At 49.2% G+C, this 19,818-nt stretch overlaps 1 protein-coding gene across 1 annotated transcript in view; it reads left to right on the top strand.

The window, feature by feature from the left end:
* Positions 1-18,457, top strand: part of SCARF2 (scavenger receptor class F member 2) — a 49,953-nt gene extending 31,496 nt beyond the window's left edge. Inside the window, 2 exon segments of the mRNA XM_082203114.1 lie at positions 11,991-12,143; positions 15,684-18,457. Of these exon segments, the coding sequence (XP_082059240.1) occupies positions 11,991-12,143; positions 15,684-16,861 (1,331 nt within the window). The 3' untranslated portion in view covers positions 16,862-18,457.
* Positions 18,458-19,818: the final 1,361 nt, after the last annotated feature.

Here is a 19,818-nt window from a genome sequence, read left to right on the forward strand (position 1 = left end):
CTGCTTGGCACTGTGATGTCAACATGATCACTATGTGATCCCTGATTGGCTGGGATTTTAGCAGTGAGGAAGCCCTTTCAAATTTTATTGGGGAGGGGTTAATGTCTACAAAGGAGCAGCAGACCAGGGGAACCATGGCTTGCAAACAGGCATGGGAAATGTGCAAAAAAGAGAGGGAGGTCACGGATCTCTCTGCTGCAGTCTTTGCTCCAAATATTAAACTTTGTGAAGCCTTTGGCTCAGCTCTGGTAGAAACACGATCCTATCTCTTCTTTTAAGCAATTTCAAGCTGGTCAGGATTCTTTTGCACTCAGCTTTCCTGAGAGCTGCCTCCCCACCCACCCACCCCCATCTCGGTCAGGGGAGCACAGTGGTACATCCCTGGCGCTGAAAAGCCTGCGGCTCAGAGCAGCAGCAACCATTTCCCCACTGAAACGATAACAAGCGCTGTGTTTACAGAAGTGCCGCTGGGCTGAGTTTCCCCCCCTCTTCTCTGAATAGAGGCTCCTTCTGTGAAGCAGAGGCCCAGGCTGAATGGGCCTCTGTTTCCCCATTTCCTGGCACTTCCCTGCTGCTTGGGGCTTTTGTATAAACGGGGCAGTGAGAGGCTCCCCTCTTGGCCTCTGCTGACTTTGGAGGCTGGAGCTGCTGACTGCTGCCTCTGCCGGAATCAGCAAAGAGGACCCTGGGTTTGGACAGAGACACGTCTGGGTCAATTCTGTATCCAGGACCTACCTGCCTACCCGCTCCATCTGATATGCTGAGACCCTACATGCCTCCACAGTCTTGCCAGAGTGGTGCATGCTCGGGTTACAGTGATACCTCAGGTTAAGAACTTAATTTGTTCTGGAGGTCCATTCTTAACCTAAAACTGTTCTTAACCTGAGGTACCACTTTAGCTGATGGGGCTTCCTGCTGCCACTGCGTGATTTTTGTTCTCATCCTGAAGCAAAGTTCTTTTTTTAAATAAATATTTATTAAATTTTCACAATTTTTAAAAACACATACAATACACACAATACAAAGATATACATACAATAACAAACAAACACATATAATTTCGACTCCTTTTTTTCTTAAACTTACTTCGTCGACTTCCCCATACCTCCCCTTTCTGCATTCCAATTCCCAAAATTATTTCAGCACATCCTTCCCCTTAATTTTATCCAATTTTTCCTTTTCTTTTCTTTTACTTAATCTTTAACAGCTGTAATCCCTTACTTTATATAACCACAACATTTTAACATTCATTAATTTTGCAATATTTCTTGAGATAAATTTTAAATTTCTTCCAATCTTCTTCCGCCGTCTCTTTCCCCTGGTCTCGGATTCTGTCAGTCATTTCAGCCAGTCCCATGTAGTCTATCACCTTCATCTGCCACTCTTCCAAGGTGGGCATCCTGAAGCAAAGTTCTTAACCTGAGGTAATATTTCTGGGTTAGCGGAGTCTGTAACCTGAAGTGTCTGTAACCCAAGGTACCACTGTATCTCTGTCTTGGACTACTGCAATGCACTCTACATGGGGCTACCTTTGAAAGCAACTTGGAAACTACAACTAATCCAGAATGTGGCAGCTAGACCAGTGACTGGGAGCAGCCACTGGAACCATATAACACCAGTCCTAAAGGACCTACATTGGCTCCCTGTACGTTTCCAAGCACAATTCAAAGTGCTGGTGCTGAGCTTTAAAGCCCTAAACGGCCTTGGCCCAGTATACCTGAAGAAGCATCTCCACCCCCATCGTTCAGCCCGGACACTGAGGTCCAGCTTGGAGGGCCTTCTGCAAGAAGTGAGGTTACAGGGAACTAGGCAGAGGGCCTTCTCAGTAGTGAAGCCCATCCTGTGGAATGCCCTCCCGTCAAATGTCAAGGAAAAAAAAAAAACCATACAGTTGTTTAGAAAACACCCAAGGCAGCCCTGTATAGGGAAGCTTTTAATGTTCAATGTGTTACTGTGTTTTAATTTCTTGGAAATGAGTCAGATGGGTGGCTTATAAATTTATTATTATTATTATTATTATTATTAATCCCAAAGGGGGTGAAAGACCATTTGTGCAAGAGTGGATAGTCCAGTTCAGAGCAGCTCTGCTCCTCCCCCCGCCCCCGCATTGCTTTTTGCTGCCTGCTAAGAGGGACGCGGGTGGCACTGTGGGTTAAACCAGAGCCAGGGCGTGCAGATCAGAAGGTTGGCGGTTCGAATCCCCACGACAGGGTGAGCTCCCATTGCTCGGTCCCTGCTCCTGCCCACCTAGCAGTTTGAAAGCACAAAAGTGCAAATAGATAAATAGGTGCCACTCCGGTGGGAAGGTAAACGGCATTTCCGTGTGCTGCTCTGGTTCGCCAGAAGCGGCTTAGTTCTGCTGGTCACATGACCCAGAAGCTGTACGCCAGCTCCCTCGGCCAGTAATGTGAGATGAGCACCGCAACCCCAGAGTCGGTCACGACTGAACCTAATGGTCAGGGATCCCTTTACCTTTACCTAACTAAACTAAAAGCAATAGGAACAGTGCCACACTTCCTAACTGTGTGTGAGACCCCCTAGATGAGCATGAAGATGCATGCAGGAAAACAGCATCAGCACCCGGTGTGGGAAACTGCACCTCCTGGCTACCCAGCTGAGGTTGAGTTGGAAAAAGCTCAGGAAAGGTGAACTAAAACCATCATGGGGATGGAGCGATTCCCCGGTGAGGAAAGCTTGCAGAGTTTTAGTGTAGAGCAGACACGTCAAACTCTCTAGAGACTCCGCTAACCTAGAAATAATACCTTGGGTTAAGAACTTTGCTTCAGGATGAGAACAGAAATTGCATGGCGGCGGCAGTGGGAGGCCCCATTAACTAAAGTGGTACCTCCAGTTAAGAACAGTTTCAGGTTAAGAACAGACCTCCAGAACGAATTAAGTTCTTAACTTGAGGTACCACTGTATAATAAAACTGGCAATAATCTACCCATTGTCATTGCCAAGAGGTTTTTTTTGTGGGGGGGCAGACCAGATTTGTTGAGCTTTTGGGGGGGGAGCATTGCCCAGTTGCTGAGCCTTTTAGGAAGGATTGACAAGAGTGGTTGAGCTTTTGTTGTTGAACTATTTGCGGGGGTGGGATTGCATTAAATCAATCACTAAACAGTCCGACGCCCTCCCTCATTCCCCCACTATGCCACGGCCTCTGAGAAGACAAGCTTTCACAGCTGTAGCAGCGGCAGTGGGGCATAGAGCGGGGGCGCGGCGCGGCACGATTGATCAGGAGCAAACAGGCTATAACTTTTCTTAATCCAGCGATGGACCTGGAGCACTCTGGCAATCTACCTGTAGATCACGCCCGGCCGGTTGGACATGTCTGGCGTAGAGGAAAAGGCAAGGGGTTGGACTTGATGGCCCTGGGAGGTCCCTTCCAACTCTAGTCTTTATGGTTCTGTGATAGTCATTTGCGCCTCCGGCATCCCTTTGCCCCTCCTTGCCTCTTAGCGCACACACACGCACCCCCAGGGAGTCCCACTACCCCACAGGGGACGCGCCCACTTTGGAAACCAGACAACCCATCCTGGCAGCCGAGACCCTTGTGACATGAAGAAGTCGATTTGCATCTGCTCGCTCTCTCCTGTCTGCGGACACCCTCTCCAAGGCTGGCCTTCCTTCCCGCGGCTTCGCTCGACTGCCAGAGGGGCTGTTATTTCACTGGAATGAAATGCTTTGGTCACAGGCTCCTTTGTTTGCCTTGGCATGCAGGCTTCGCCATATGTTCTTTTTATCCATCCCTGACTGCGGAGGGCTGAGGTCCCGCGCAGCTGTAGTCAAGGGCCGGGGGGGGGGTTGCAGACTGGAGCCACTGGGAGACCAGGGCAAGCGGACCATCTCTCCCACTCACCCCTTTTAGGTTTCCATTTCTTCCCTCCCCACCCCTCCTTTCTTTCTGCAAAACTGGCACAGTTTTTAAGAAGCCTGCCCACGATCTGCAGAAGGGGCCGTAGCAGCTCAGTAGCTGAGCGTCTGCTCTGCATGCAGAAGGTTCCAGGTTCAGCCACCAGTGGCACCTCCAATGTTCCCTGCCTGAAACCCATGGAGAGCTGCTGCCAGTCAGGGTAGGCAATATTAAGCTAGATAGAGCAACACATTGTGGGTTTTCTGTGTGTTAGTGCTCCGAGCAAGGAGGCGCAGGATCTTGCATGCAGCCCGGTGCCTCCTGGGTGCCCAGAACCAGCACATGAATTATTTTTATTAGTTCATACAGCTACTTATAATAGATTTAGGTTTCTGGTCTTTTACCATTAGGTATCTTCAAGGCCATTTTCTGAAATGAGATTACAGTGGTACCTCAGGTTAAGTACTTAATTCATTCCAGAGGTCCGTTCTTAACCTGAAACCGTTCTTAACCTGAAGCACCACTTTAGCTAATGGGGCCTCCTGCTGCTGCCGCCACGCCGCTGGAGCATGACTTCTGTTATCATCCTGAAGCAAAGTTCTTAACCCGAGGTACTATTTCTGGGTTAGCGGAGTCTGTAACATGAAGCGTATGTAACCTGAAGCGAATGTACCCCGAGGTACCACTGTACTTTTGTCCTGCCATGGGATGCATCCAGAAAGGCACGCTCTTATACCGCTTTAAAGTCTCAACACATTGACCAAAAGTGCTCTTTCAAAATGGCGGAAAGGGCTGCCACATCCCCTTGTTGGGATGGAGCTGAGCAGCGCAGCCCAAGCAAGATTATTGCGTGAGAGAGCAACTTGCCTGCCTCTTCCTCTCACACACTATGACCTCCTCTGTGTGCAGCAACAGCCCTCCTGTGTTTGTCTCCAGCGTCTGGTGTTCCAAGATAGACTGCCCTGGCATATGGCGGTTTCACTGGGGGGAGGTGATTATCTCGTCGCTCGTAGCAAGCAAAAAAAAGCGTGAGCTGCAAGCACCTGGGAGCTTTAAAAAAATGCCCCTCAATGCATAAACACCACCCACCTCCAGGCTCGCACAGGGTCTGCCCTGGAGTGCCCTTCCCAGATCTTGTGCCCTGGCTCTGTGAGGTAGAAGCAGACTCCTGAACAGGCCTAACCTTCCTGTTAGACGGCGAAGGAAGTCTCTGTTTATGCAGTAGCTGAGGAAGTTGCTTGTTCTGCCCGGAGCGGGTCAGCTCTCCTGTGGCCTTCAAAGCTGCTTTTGATCTGGTGGCGCTTTCACTATGAAGGCCTTTCAGTTTCCCCAAGAGGAGGAAAGGAAGTGAGGAGGAGAAGGAGGTGGTGGGTTGCCCGACAGCTCCTCCTCCTTCTCCCCTGAGCAGGAAATGGAAGATGGTGCCAGCCTTCTCTTTGGAACAGCAAATCCAGCAACAAGGCTTCAACATTGGTGCAGCAACTATGCACCATGCCATAGGGTGAGCATCAGAAAAGGCTGCTGGCTTAGGTCAGTGCATCTAGTCACACCTAGTCCAGCATCCTGTTCACACAGTTGCCAACCATGCCTCTTTTGGGAAACCTGTAAGCACAAGAGCTCTCTCCCTTCCTGCAGATCCTGGCAACTGATCTTCAGAAACATTACTTCCTCCAGCTGTGGAAAACAGAGCCATAGCCATCCTGTCCAGTAGGCGTTGGAAGCCCCATTCTCCATGAATTTATCCAATCCTCTTTTAAAGCCATACAAGTTGGTAGCCATCACTGCTTACAGTGGGAGGGTGTTTAACTATGCTAGGTGTGAAGAAGCTGGTCCTTCTTGTCTGTCCTGAATCTTCCGACATTCAGCTTCACTGGATGTCTACCAGTTCTAGAGGGGAGGAGCGGGTGGCACTGTGGTCTAAACCACTGAGCTTCTTGGGCTTGCCGATCGGAAGGTTGGCGGTTCGAATCCCTGCGATGGGGTGAGCTCCTGTTGCTCCTGCCAACCTAGCAGCTCAAAAGCACACCAGTGCAAGTAGATAAAAAGGTACCGCTGCGGCAGGAAGGTAGACAGCATTTCTGTGCGCTCTGGTTTCCATCACTGTGTTCCATTGCACCAGAAGTGGTTTAGTCCTGCTGGCCACGTGACCCGGAAAGCTGTCTGTGGACAAACGCCAGCACCCTTGGCCTGAAAGCGAGATGAGCGCCGCAACCCCATAGTCACCTTTGACTGGACTTAACCATCCATGGGTCCTTTACCTTTTACCAGATCTAGCATTGTGGAAAATTTTCGCTCTCCACTTTCTCCATCATTTTCTAAACTTCTATCATGTCGTCTCGTACTTGGCTTTTCTCTAAATTAAAAAGTCCCAAATGCTGAAACTGTTCTTTATTGGAAGTTAAGGCACAAAACCGAAAGGATTGTGGATGCCTACTGCTGTATAAATATTAAAAACAATGGAAATTTAATATTATGAAAACTATAGGTTTACATTATTTATTAAATTTATTAGTTGCTCCCCCCCTTTCTTTTTTTTACAAAAGCAACATACAATACATATAGAAACAAGCACATACATTAAAACCGGTATAGAACAAAGCATAGAAAAATCTAAAAAGACATTCTTGTTTTTTAAAGGCAGGATTAAAACATTCCACCCACTGAAGAAGGCTGCAGAAAAATTAAAAACCAAAGCTCCGGCAGAAAGGGAATGTTTTCACCTGGCACCCGTAATGATGGCACCAGGCAAGCCTCTCTGTGGAGAACATCCCACAAGTGGGGAGCCACCACTCAAAAGGCCCTTCCTTGTGTTGCTGCCCACCAGAACTCCCATAGAGGAGGCAGACGGAGAATGGCCTCAAATGATGAACACAATGTCCAGGCCAGTTCATATGGGGGGGAGGTAGTCCTTGATGTATTGGGGTCCTGAGCCACGTAAGGTTTTATAGGTCAAAATCAGCAGTTTGAATTCAGCCTGGAAGCTAATTGGCAACCAGAGCAGTTGGGCCAGAATTGGTGTGATGTGCTCAGTCCATCTTGCCCCAGTGACCAACCTGGCTGCCGAATTCTGCACCAGTTTCCGAACTATCTTCAAGCGCAGCCCCACATATAATGCATTGCAGTAATCTAACCAAAAAAGGTTACCAGAGCCATAGACAACAGAAATAAATATTTCGGAGGAAACGAAAAACATCAGCCTGATGAAAAAATATATATTTACAGGAAACTTAAGTATCTTATCCATAGGATGTTTGTGAACATATGGCAAGTCTGGAGATATCTATGTCGATAAGGAGGCAGGAAGCTCCCTTACATTGAGTCACGCCATTGGTCCATCTAGCCAAGTATTGTTGACACTGGTTGGCAGCAGCTTTCCAGAGTTTCAGGTGTCTCTCCCAGTCTTACCTGGAGATGCCAGGGTTTGAACCCGGGACCTTCTGCATGCAAAGCGGATGTACTGCTATCCTGCCCCCACCACCCGCCCTTGCCCTTCTTCTCTAACTTTAAGGAAATAAGGGCTGAGACCTCCTCTGACTAGCGCTGGCCCAGGAGGCAGGCCAGTGAAAACGGGGATCTGTGGGGAGAAACGCTGTGGCTGGGAGGGGGGTGGCGCTGGTTGGAAGCGAGAGGCCCGCAGGAAGCAGCGCGGCGCTTTTGCAGCCGCTCTTGGCATGATTTATTTGGCAACGAGTCACCCAGAACCAGATGTCTGAGTGCCGAGCAGCTACAGGAAACTCTGCATCCCTCGAGGGGTTCACTCTGCACAGAAGCCGCCCTGTTTGGGGTCTCCTTGGCCCAGGGGCTGTTCAGGCAAGCAGGTCCCAGTCTCGTTTGCAAAGCGTTATGCGGCAGGGGAAGGCTCAGCGGCCATGTTATTGTGCGAGTGCGTGGCGATTTGTTCTCCCAGCATCTTCATTCTCACTCTAAAGTGGCTGCCGGGAGTTTTCCATTAAATTTATTTATTTGGTTTTTTTCCCCAAATTAAAATTCCACAGAGATATAATCAAACGTAAATCATAAAAACAAGATTCCAAGCAAACTCCTGAACTTCCATCCTCCCCTTTGTGGGTCCTATTATTAATCATTTCCTCCTGCATCTTTTATGATGATCCAAGTCTTTTACATCACCATTGTGTCCAGAATTCAGCCTTAAACTACAAGGGATATCCCAATCCTACTAACGATTTTAACTGTTTACAATGGTCTTTAAGATAAGTTATAAATTTCCCCCATTCCTTATTGAAGTTTTGATCTTCCTGATTTCTGATTCTTCCGGTCATTTTAGCCATTTCGGCAGAATCCATCATTATGCCAGCAGCTGAGAGTTTTCCTTCCTCTCTTATAATGCCAGAACCATACAGGACCCATCCAATGAAGATAAACACTGGACGATTCAGGACAGATGGGAAAAAAGTGTGTTGTTTTTCTTCTCATAGCACAGAGTTAAACTATGGCATTTGCTCCCACGAGAGGCAGGAATGGACACCAGTTTGGATGGCTTTAGAAGAGGGCTAGAAAAATTCAGAGGAAAAGCCTATCCATGACGGCTGTGCTCTGTCTACACTGTTGCAGGCAGTGTGCCTCTGCATATCAGTTAGGAACATAAGGAGAGCCTACTGGATCAGGCCAATGGCCTATCTAGCCCAGCATCCTGTTCTCACAGTGGCCAACCAGATGTCTCAATGGGAAACCCAAAATCAGGACTGGAGCGCAATATGTTGTTGTTGTTTAGTCGTTTCTGACTCTTCGTGACCCCATGGACCAGAGCACGCCAGGCACTCCTGTCTTCCACTGCCTCCCGCAGTTTGGTCAAACTCATGCTGGTAGCTTCAAGAGCACTGTCCAGCCATCTCGTCCTCTGTCGTCCCCTTCTCCTTGTGCCTTCCATCTTTCCCAACATCAGGGTCTTTTCCAGGGAGTCTTCTCTTCTCATGAGGTGGCCAAAGTATTGGAGCCTCAGCTTCAGGATCTGTCCTTCCAGTGAGCGCTCAGGGCTGATTTCCTTAAGAATGGATCGGTTTGATCTTCTTGCAGTCCATGGGACTCTCAAGAGTCTCCTCCAGCACCATAATTCAAAAGAATCAATTCTTCGGCGATCAGCCTTCTTTATGGTCCAGCTCTCACTTCCATACATCACTACTGGGAAAACCATAGCTTAACTATAAGGGCCTTTGTTGGCAGGGGGTGATGTCTCTGCTTTTTAAGATGCTGTCTAGGTTTGTCATTGCTTTTCTCCCAAGAAGCAGGCGTCTTTTAATTTCGTGACTACTGTCACCATCTGCAGTGATCATGGAGCCAAAGAAGATAAAATCTCTCACTGCCTCCATTTCTTCCCCTTCTGTTTGCCAGGAGGTGATTGGCCCAGTGGCCATGATCTTAGTTTTTTTGATGTTGAGATTCAGGAGCGCAATATACCCTGCTCTATAGTTTCCAGCAACTGGGATTCAGAAGCATTGCTGCCCCTGACCTCACATACCCTTCAGCCCAATTTTCTTATCTCTTGTGGATAAGCTTCAGTGCCTTGTGTGCACCCTCTCATTTCCTAGGACAGCCAAATTCAGCAGGCGGCATAAACCCTCCTGAGGCAGTCCTTAGCCAGAAAGGGAGAGGGCACCCTCTGCTGTTAGAATAAATTAAAAGTTTCTCTTTTCTTTCTGAGGACTTCTGGGTCTCTCTTAATCATCTTGAGTTTAGGATGACGGTTCCTCCTTGAAGCCAGCCTGCTTATTCAAACATTCAACCTGATTTGGTCGCACGAAGCTTTTGTGGATGTTAGCCCAATTCCTGGTCTTCACTGAGCATTCATTCTGATTGTGTGTGGGGAGGTTAATGAAAATACTCTTGGTAAAAATCCAGAATCATTATTATTAAAAGAAAATACCGAGCAGTGCAATCTAAAAATTAACACAGATATCCTACCATATTTTTCGCTCCATAAGACGCACCTGACCATAATACGCACCTAGATTTTAGAGGGGGAATGCAAGAAAAAAAATATTTTTTGAAGGGAGCGCTGAGCAGAGCCTGTATGCATCCCAGGCTCTTTAAAGGGAGGTTTTTGTGCTGGCTTTTGTGGGAGGTGGGGGAAGGGACAGAGCGCGGCTAAGCCAGAACAGCGAGAGGGAGCGCAGTGATCCCTCTCACTGTTCTGGCTTCTGGGTTAGCTGCACAGCCTCTTCAGGGCAGCGGGATGAAGGCTCCCTGCTGCCCTGAAGAGGCTGCGCCCAGCTAAGCCAGAAGCTATAACAACGAGAGGGAGTGCTGCACAGCAATCCCTCTTGCTGTTCTGGCTTCTGGGATAGCTGCACAGCCTGCATTCGTTCCATAAGACGCACACACATTTCCCCTTACTTTTTAGGAGAGGAAAAGTGCGTCTTATAGAGCAAAAAATACGGTAAATGCTGTCAATGAAACTCCTATCAAAGTACTAATATAAAATACCAAGCAGTACAATATTAAGAATTAACAATCAGGGACTGCAACTCCCATCAGCAGCTGAAATGAGAGGTTGCTATTTATGGGTGCATACGCCGACCCCACCCCCCTTTTGCTTCTGGCTGAGTAAGTTCTGCAGGTTTTGTGTATTATTCCAAAAACATTGACTGCAGGTTGCAGTGGGTCAAAAGAGACGGATGTGCATGTCTCCACGCCGTGAGAAACAGCATCACTCCCTTTCAACTCTCTTGGAAGCCAGTGTCTGTGAGGTCCAGATAGATGCTTGTCTATGGCCTGTAATTCTTGCCTCTGCCTCTGGGTGAGCATGATGCGAATGAGTTCTCTCCTTTTGGGGCTCTTCATCCATCCCAAATGCCTTGCACTGGTACAAAAGGGAGGGGGAACCACCCAAGAAGTGTTGCAGGAGTTTATGATATATTCTAGGTTCCCTCCCTTTCTTGGGGTTTTAAAGAGATGTTCTTAGAATGCATGGAAGGAAGGAAATCCAATGTGGCTACTTTGCCAATATTGAATGTAAACTTCTGGTTGGAAGAGGTGCAAAAAGCAGCAACCAAATGAGAGATGAAACACCTTTGAAGGCTACAGTGATTGCGGGCAGCATCAACCTGAAGGCACCATAGGCCATTTTTCCTCAACCTGATGGCCTTCAGATGTTTTGGTCCACAGCTGCCATCATCTCTGCCCAGCAGAGGGTATGAGGCCTCATCAGCATATAACACCTGTGCTCAGAGATATGCATTGGTTTCCAACTTGCTACCTGGGCAAGTTCAAGGTGTTAATATTAGTATATACAGCCCTTAACAACTTGGAACCAGTTTACCTGTGAGGTTGTCACAGGTGCCAGATAATACCCGTTCCACATCTATAATAAATATTTTTGGCTGCTTTAAATATTTTTTATTGATTTTTTTTGTTCTTTGTTAACTGCTTTGAGATTTTGTTTTTTATTTTGCAATCAAGCAGTATATACATTGTGTGTGTGTGTACACCGCTTCATTGTAAAACAAAAACAGGATCTCAAAGCAATTAAGAAGCAAAAAAAATCAGTAACACACACACACACACACACACACACACACAAAATAAGGGCTATGGGTTCCCCACTGTTGTTCTAGCCTGATGAAGAATTGTGGAAAACTGAAAAGCTTGCACACTAATTTTTGGTGAGATTTCAGTTGGCCTAATAATCAAGGGAATCTGGTCTCTCGGGTGTGGATTTTGTTTCCTTCTGAGCCAACACAGCTACTCCCCCCCCCCTTCTTTTTCTTCTTTTCATTGCTTTTTTCCAGTGCTGGATTACATATAAGCTAAACAAGTTATAGCTTAGGGCCCCCCTCTCTTGGGGGGGGCAAAAAAATTAAAGGAAATAAAACTGGATGTACATTTCCAAAATATAAGATTAAAAAACAAATAAAATAAAACCTACATACAGCAACAGTGTTTTGTGTTGTGTAGGCTCCTATTTGTTATATGCAAATGGCTTTAGATACCTATTAGGTCCATAAATTACCATATGTTCAACACAAAAACAGCAACAATTTGTTGTTGACAAAGGAGAGCTGGACATATAAGGGGCCCCATTACCGCCAGTAGCTTAGGGCCTCATCAAACCTAAATCCGACCCTGCTTTTTTCAGATGCAGGCCAAGAACCTCTTTCTCAAACTTTTCTCTGTGTTGCAGTGGCTCATCATGACCTGGAGAATACCATGAACTGCAGCTTCATTGAGCCCCCATCAGTGGTGGAGCAGCCGTCGCCTTCGTGGTCCTCCCGGGGCTCCTTCTCATCCTTCGACACTACGGATGAGGGCCCCGTCTACTGCGTGCCACACGAAGGTGAGCAGGGCAGAAAGGCAGCGCTCTGGGGAACCCCAGTACAATGGCAGCCCAGACTTTTGAGCCTCAGCGGGCGCATCTGCCATAAAAAATTGCCACCTTCTTACAGCATCCCCTGCTGCCATGACTTCTTCCAAAGTAAAAAACTTAGTTGAACTTAATTTATTGCATTTATATCCCACCATTCCTCTCCAAGGAGTTGAAGGTGGCACACACTGTACTTCTTCCCCTTCTCATTTAAGCTCCACAACAACCCTGTGAGGGGTTAGGCTGAGAGGTCGCACCCAGGGGGAATTTGAACTCTGGTCTCCCAGGTCCTAGTCTGACACTCAAACCACTACATCACCCTAGATCTTTATTATTATTATTATTATTATTATTATTATTATTATTATTATTATTATTATTTTACCCCACCCATCTGGCTGGGTTTCCCCAGCCACTCTGGGCAGCTTACAACACATAAAAAAATGTAAAACAGTAGACATTAAATACTTCCTGATACAAGGCTGCCTTCAGATGTATTTTAAAAGTTATTTATCTCCTTGATATTTGATGGGAGAGTGTTCCACAAGGAGGGCACTACTAGCAAGAAGGCCCCCTGCTTGGTTCCCTGTAACCTCACTTCTCGCAGTGAGGGAACCACCAGAAGGCCCTTGGAGCTGGACCTCAGTGTCCAGGGCTGAACGATGGGGGTGGAGACACTCCTTCAGGTATACTGGGCCGAGGCCGTTCAGGGCTTTAAAGGTCAGCACCAACACTTTGAATTGTGCTTGGAAACGTACTGGCAGCCAATGTAGGTCTTTCAGGACCAGTGTTATATGGTCTCAGTGGCCACTCCCGGTCACCAGTCTAGCTGCCGCATTCTGGATTAGTTGTGGTTTCCAAGTCACCTTCAAAGGCAGCCCCACATAGAGCGCATTGCAGTAGTCCAAGCGGGAGATAACCGGAGCATAACTATATCTGGTTTTCCTTGTGTGTGTTGAGGTGATGAGTCAAGTGACACACTGAACATTTGTAATGTAGAAAAAATATTTTGAGCCGTAGCTAATAATGTCATATTCAGAGTTGACCCATTTAAATTAATGAATACGGCTGCTTTGGGGAGGAGGGATGTAGCTCAGTGGTACAGCATCTGCTTTGCATGCAGAAAGGCCTAGGTTCAGTCCTCAGTGGCTGATCGAGGGAGGGCTGGGAGAGAACCCTGTCTAAAACCCGGGCAGCTGCTGCCAGTCAGTGCAGACAATGCTGCACTAGATGGACCAATGGTCTGACTCAGTATAAGACTTAGTATTGGGAAGGGTTCACTTGTAGAGCTTCTGCTTTGCTTGCACTGGGTCTCTGGTTCAATCCCTAATGGCTGGTGGAGACCCCACCTGAAATCTTGCAAAGAAGCTGCGAGTCAGTGTAGACAATACTGAACTTGATGGGCCCAATTGTCTGCTTCCTACATTCCTACCTTAAGTCAGAGACTCATAAAATTGTAAAGTTGCAACGAAGATGATCCAGCCCAACCCCTTCCAATTCATGAATTATTTCCCCCAAAATAGGTCTCAAACCCACAACCCTGAGATTAAGACTCTCATACTGTACCTAAGGAATTATCCCATTCATTGCAATGAATATTTTCTGAAGATGACGTCAGCAGACCCTGATGTCATCTCTAAGCTTTCATCTGCGGCACGGAGGACTAGAACCCTTAAAAAAGAGAGCTGGGGTTGTCTGGAGCTGGGATGGGTGCATCAGTGCTTACAATGCTTGAAGTCCACATTCCCATCTTGCAGCCTAACCATAGCCAGGAGGTTAAATTGCTATACCAGCCGCGGAGCTCCTCTCTTTTCCCTCTTCCTTTAATTTTGGCAATCGTTACAGAGCAAAGGAATTTGGCGTGAGCCCAGCTCCACCGCAACCCTCCTGCAGCAAATAGCAGGCCTTCGTGAAATAGCCCTGTAATGACTAAAGAATTCTAAGGCCACACATGCGTGACTCCAAAAGAGAGGGAGAAAAAAGAAAACAGAAAACCATAATTGCCAGGCAGAGAGTTTCCCACCAGTGGAAATTAACTCCTGGGATCCCAGTCCTTTATTTCCACAGGTAGAAAAAAACCAATGAGGCACCCAACTCCCCCATTGGACTCCCACCAGCCCCAGCCAAAGAATGGGGCTACTGGATTAGGCCAAAGGCTCATATTTAGTCCAGCATCTTGTTCTCACTGTGGCCGACCAGATGCCTCTCCTAAAAAGCCCAAAAGCAGGACCTGAGCTCTATGGCTGATGGGAGTTGTAGTCCAAAACAGCAGAAGTGCCACTGGTTTGAGAGAGGCTGCCTTAACACATCTTACAAAATGGGGGGGATGGATCAAGTGCCCCCCCTTCAAGCAGAAGATGGGGAGGAGCTTGCACTCTCCCTAATTCATTCATAGCTTCATTTATGCCAGGGATGGGAAACCCATGACCTCCAGATGTGGTTGAACTCCAGTTCCCATCATCCCCAATCAGCATAGTCAGGGGTATGATGTATCATTTATTATGTGCCCTTACCCCGAGGGCCCAGGATGAGCCACAGCTATTTAAAATAAAAGATTAATAATAGTTTTAAATCATCAGAATAAGTTGAGTCCTGAAAATATACGTCTCAAGTGCCAAAGAGGTGCATCTTCAGCACTCAACAAAAACTGTACAGTGAACGTGGCAGCTGCACCTCTGTGGGATGAGAGTTTCACAACTTAGGGGCTGCCCCAGAGAAAAACCTCTCCCAAACTGCAGATAGCTGCAAGCTTCTGAGGTTACTGGAACTACCAAGAGGGGCCCCTCTGCTGAACTTAACGACCGAGAGGCTCTGTCAGGAAGTGGTTTGCCTTTCAGATATTTGGGGCCTAAGTTTGTTCCGGGTTTTAAACACCAGCATGAGCACCATAAATTGGACCTGGAAACAAACTTGGCAACCAGTGCAGCTGTTTAGAAACAAGGGTTATATGAGATCTAAACAGAAACCCAGCCAGGAACTCGGCTACTATGTTTTCAACCAGCTGAAATCGTCTTTGAGAGCAGCCTCACCTAAAGCACATTGCAGCAATCCCATCTGTAGTCCCATGTCACAGGTGCACCCCAGACACAGCAGATAGTTAACTACCACCTCCTGATGGACTGCATGCATGCAGCTGGAGACTACACCTGCATGGAAACTGCCTCTGCTCTTCCCTCTTCAGTCCCCTCCTGGTTCTGGGAGATAGGGGTGGAGGAGAGGGTGGGGAAGCACCCGGCCCTTCACTTGCCAGCCCTGCAACTTCCTCCTCTTCCTTCAGATCTGAATCTCCCCTTGTCTCTGATTCTTGCCCGCTGGCTGATACAGATCCCCACAAATCACTGCCCCCCGCCCTCCTGAGACAGACTCCAGACCCCCTTTCCTCAATGCACACTTGTCAGTCCCTAGCATCCCAACAACACCTGGAGGGCCACAAGAGTCCTCCATCCTTGTGGGATATTTAAAACATGGCTCCACACTGACCCCTAATGACCCCTGCCTGCTTTCTCTCTGCAGAGAGTGTGAGCGACAGCAAGGACAGAGTTTCCGCTCCCTGCAACCCAATGGAGAAGGTGGCACCACCCATCAGCGAGGAGGAAGCCGGAGAGTACACCGTCTTGAAAGAGAGCCCCTCCATCCCAGCAGACAGCAGCGAGACACCCTTGCTCAAATCCTCTGACAGTGAGCGCTCCTCTTCCGGGTCTGGCTCGGTCAGCGGGGCCCTCTACGCCCGGATCGCTCGCCTCTCCAAGCAGTCCAGAGACGAGGATGACAACGCAGGTGCCGCCAAGCCCCCGTCGCCGGAGAGAGCCAAGCCCCCTCCGCCAGACCCCTCGACAAAGCCCAAAGTCTCTTGGATCCACAGCAAGTACAGCTCCAACCAGTCCAACTCCCTGCCCGCCATCGGGATGGCTGACCTGACGGAGCACAAACAGGGCTTGGCGAAGAGAAAGAGGAGCCCCAGCGAGACGTCGGCCGGGGTCCATGGCAAGGTGCCTGCCGCCAGGGGCAAAGAGAAAGCCCCGAAGCACCCGAGGGAGCTGAGCTCCCCCGAAGGCAAGGCCCTCTCCCTGTCCGGGGAGCAGCTGTCCCCGTCCAAGCTCAAGCAGAGGCACAAGGCCAGCGCGGAGCAGATGGAGAACATCAACGGAGCTGTCCAGAACGTGATCAAGAAGATGGGCAGTTACCCTCCGGACCGGAAAGGGAGCGATGCCCCCAAAAGCCCCAGTCACAGCAAACTACGCTCCGAAGTCATTCACCCCCACCTGTCTTCAGAGGCAGCCACACTGCTGGCAGCACAGCTGAAGGAAAAGACTCAGAGCCTAAACCGGGGTGATGGGGGCACACGGCAGAACGGGGTAAGCCCCCTGCCGGCCCAGAGGGAGAAGCCCACCCCGCCGCAGAAGGCCAAGCGCTCCGTGGCCGCCGGCAGCCAGAAGTCCAGCAAGCCCGTGCTGCCAACCTCCCCGAACTTGCAGAAACTGATCAGCCCCGTGGCGGAGGCGCCAGCCGGCGAGCCCAGAAAGGCGGAAAAGCCCAGCTCCGGTGGCAGCCAAGAGCCAACGACGCCTGTGGCCGCGGACCAGGTGGTCAAGAAAACGCCCATCAAAAAGCCCCCCAGGAAGAAGAGCAGAGAAGCCGCCATGGAGCAGCAGCCCAAAGCAGCCACCACGTCGCCTCAAACCGTGCAGTAGAAGGTGGCCATGTTACTAAGAGAGGACTGCACACACACACACAAACAAAGGAAGTGAGGATTGGGGGTTGCGGGGGAAGCACAGAACTTGTCTCGGGGGAAGCCAGGAGACTGGCAAAGACTCTTTTGAGGGTGCCCCCCACCAGTGAGACGTGGACCCTATTGACAACAGAGGCCTTCTCCCTCACCCCCCACCGACAGCAGAACCAAAGCACTTCTGATTTTGCTCCCCCCTTTGTGGAGAGGGAAAGGGATTTTGTGGACCAAGCGCTGGGCGCCTGGGGCTCGGGGAGGGGGAGGGCTTAGCAGGGTGGGTTGGGGGGCTTTTATTTGTACCAGTATTATAATTGCGTATGCCATGCTTCTCTCCCCTAGGGATTTCCAAGTTGCTATAACCTGCATCAATGGAGTCGCTGGCTTTCAGGTTCTGAGCATGGTGGTCGCAAAAGGCCATGGCTTAAGCTCCATGGGGCAGAGACCTTTGCCAATCTGCTGCCCTGCTTCCCGACGTCCTGGGCTATCGCTCACATAAAGCCCCAAGCTAAACATCCGCCTGACGCTGGGGCCATGATGGGGCCATGCTGACCAGGGCTGGTTGTAGAATCATAGAATTGGTGAGCTGGAAAGGACCAAAGGGGGGTCATTCAATTCAACGCCCTGTGGAAATCACAGCTAAAGAATCCCTGACAGATGGGCATCCAAGCTGTGTTTTAAAAGCTTCCAATGACGAGAGCCCACCACCTTCCAAGGGAGTGCATTCCATTGTCAAACAGATCTCACCGTCAGAAAGTCCTTCTTAATGCTGAGTGGGAATCTCCTTTCTGGTCATTTGAATCCGTTGGCTCAGATCCTTCTCTCTTGAGCAGAAGAATACAAGCTTGCTCCCATCTTCCGTGTGACAACTCTTCAGATATTTGAAAATGGCTCTCATGTCACCTCCCAGTCTCCCCCAGGCTAAACATGCCCTTAACTATTCCTCATAAGGCTTGGTTTCCAGACCCTCAATCATATTGGCCGCCCACCTCTGCACACATTCCAGCTTGCCACTATCCCTCTTAAACTGTGGTGGACACAGGACTCCGGGTGGGGTCTGACCTAGGCAGGATAGTGTGGTGCTATGACTTCCCTTGATCTCAACCCTGGACTTCTCTTGCCACAGCCTAGAATTGCATTAGCAGTTGATGGGAGATACAGGCCAGAGGTGCGCAAGGGGGGCATCAGGTTGGCAAAGGAGGCTGCTCTGTGGGCATAGAGCTGGGAGGCAACTTTCCTTTCAAGCTGGCCATGTGTGCAGGCCTCGCACTGGCCTGGAGCTTCAGCACACCCAGTCTTGGGATAGCATCCCAGACCTGACTGAGCACGCCTTCTGCTGGAGCTTTTTCATCCTGTGGTGCCAATATGGGCACCGTCCTCCCTTGCAGCTGCGCTGCCTCGAGCTGGCTTCGATGGACGCCCTGCCCCCCCCCCTTTTTTTGCATCAGTGGTTCTGGCCACCATAAGAGGCCTCCTGTCCTGGCTACGACAAGGGCAGTTTGGTACACAAGTCTAGCGTCTCCATTGAAAGCTTCCTCCATTAAAAAGAAACGGTGTATTTCTAGCTCCGTGTGTGGTTTCGGTGCCTGTGCTTTGGCCTTTCCTGACCTCTTCTCCTGGCAGCTGTCTACTCTTCTGCCAACTGTTTGGGCCCTTCCCTGCAATCTGGTAAGAGTCGGCTGGCCCTGCAGCACACCTGAGATCAGCACCCTCAAGGAACCATGGCAGGTGGGGTGGCGAGAGCCGCTGTGCTGAATCTCCCACAGTGCCCTGGGGCAACTGCCATGTTGGTTTGGCCATTCCAAATGGCGCCTTACAGCAGCCCACTGCTGCTGCAAGGATGAGTGCATAAGCATGTCCAGGTCCACTTTTTTCGACCCAGGAAACACATCCAGAGAAGAAGAGCTGCCCTTTATTAGAAGGCTATGGTCATCAACCAAGTGGTGTCTCCAGGTATGTTGGGACTAGGCTCCTTTTTGAAATCCTGAAGAGCCACAGCCAGTGACAACCACCATGAGTGTTGGGCTACAAGCCCTATCAGCCCTAGTCAGCATACCCCAATGGCCAGGGAAGATGGGGAATTGTATTCTGCAGAAACCTGGAGGGCCCCTGATTGGTGACTCCTGAGTTAAATGGACCCAAATGCAGGTATGTGGCCAAATATACACATCCTCAGCTTCGCAGAACTATAAAAGCCCTGCAGGGCTATATTGCCAGTAGCTGCAGGCTCAGGTGTGCAGGGTACCTTCATGATAGTCACACCTATGCAAGATTATCTGCTACTCTTCCAATAATTAGGGATGCATTGCAGATGTCCATGTGTTGCCTTTCAGATAGATTTGCTATTTTCTGTGCACGCACAGGCAAAAAAATTTTAGTGCTCCAGTATCTTCTCCCAGAGAGACCCAAGTTGTGTTTAACGTGAAGCTCTACTGTGTGGCGCAGAACTTGCACTGGCCGTTCTCTTGCAACTGAAGCACCGTGCATTTTCAAGGTTCCTAGATGCTTCGCTTTGGAGCGTATAGAACAACTCGGTGTTCTTCCTGCATGTCTTCCCCCGGAGTGGCCCTAGGAGCCCATTCTCAGGGGCTGACTTGCCTCCTGATGGGCTCCAGCCAGCACAAAAGGGTGAGGAGGCTTCCTCTCAGTGGCTAAAAGGCTTCCCTTTCATGTGATTGGGCGGCTCTAGGATGCTGGAGACAGGGGACCCTGCTGCAGAAATAGTAACAGGGCTTCAACTCCCCAAGTCCCCAAACCACTACACCGCTGTATATCACCAAACTCTTAAGAAATGGCCTTTCCCACCACACCCATATACATATACACCCCTGATATGCTACAGAATACTCCAAGCAACCTCTCCTCAAATGCACCAAGCAACTAGCATTCAGAAGTGTTTCTGCCTTTGGCTGTGGAGGCAGAGCA

Source organism: Podarcis vaucheri (genome assembly GCF_965113315.1).
Source record: "Podarcis vaucheri genome assembly, chromosome: 16".
Lineage (NCBI taxonomy): Eukaryota > Metazoa > Chordata > Lepidosauria > Squamata > Lacertidae > Podarcis > Podarcis vaucheri.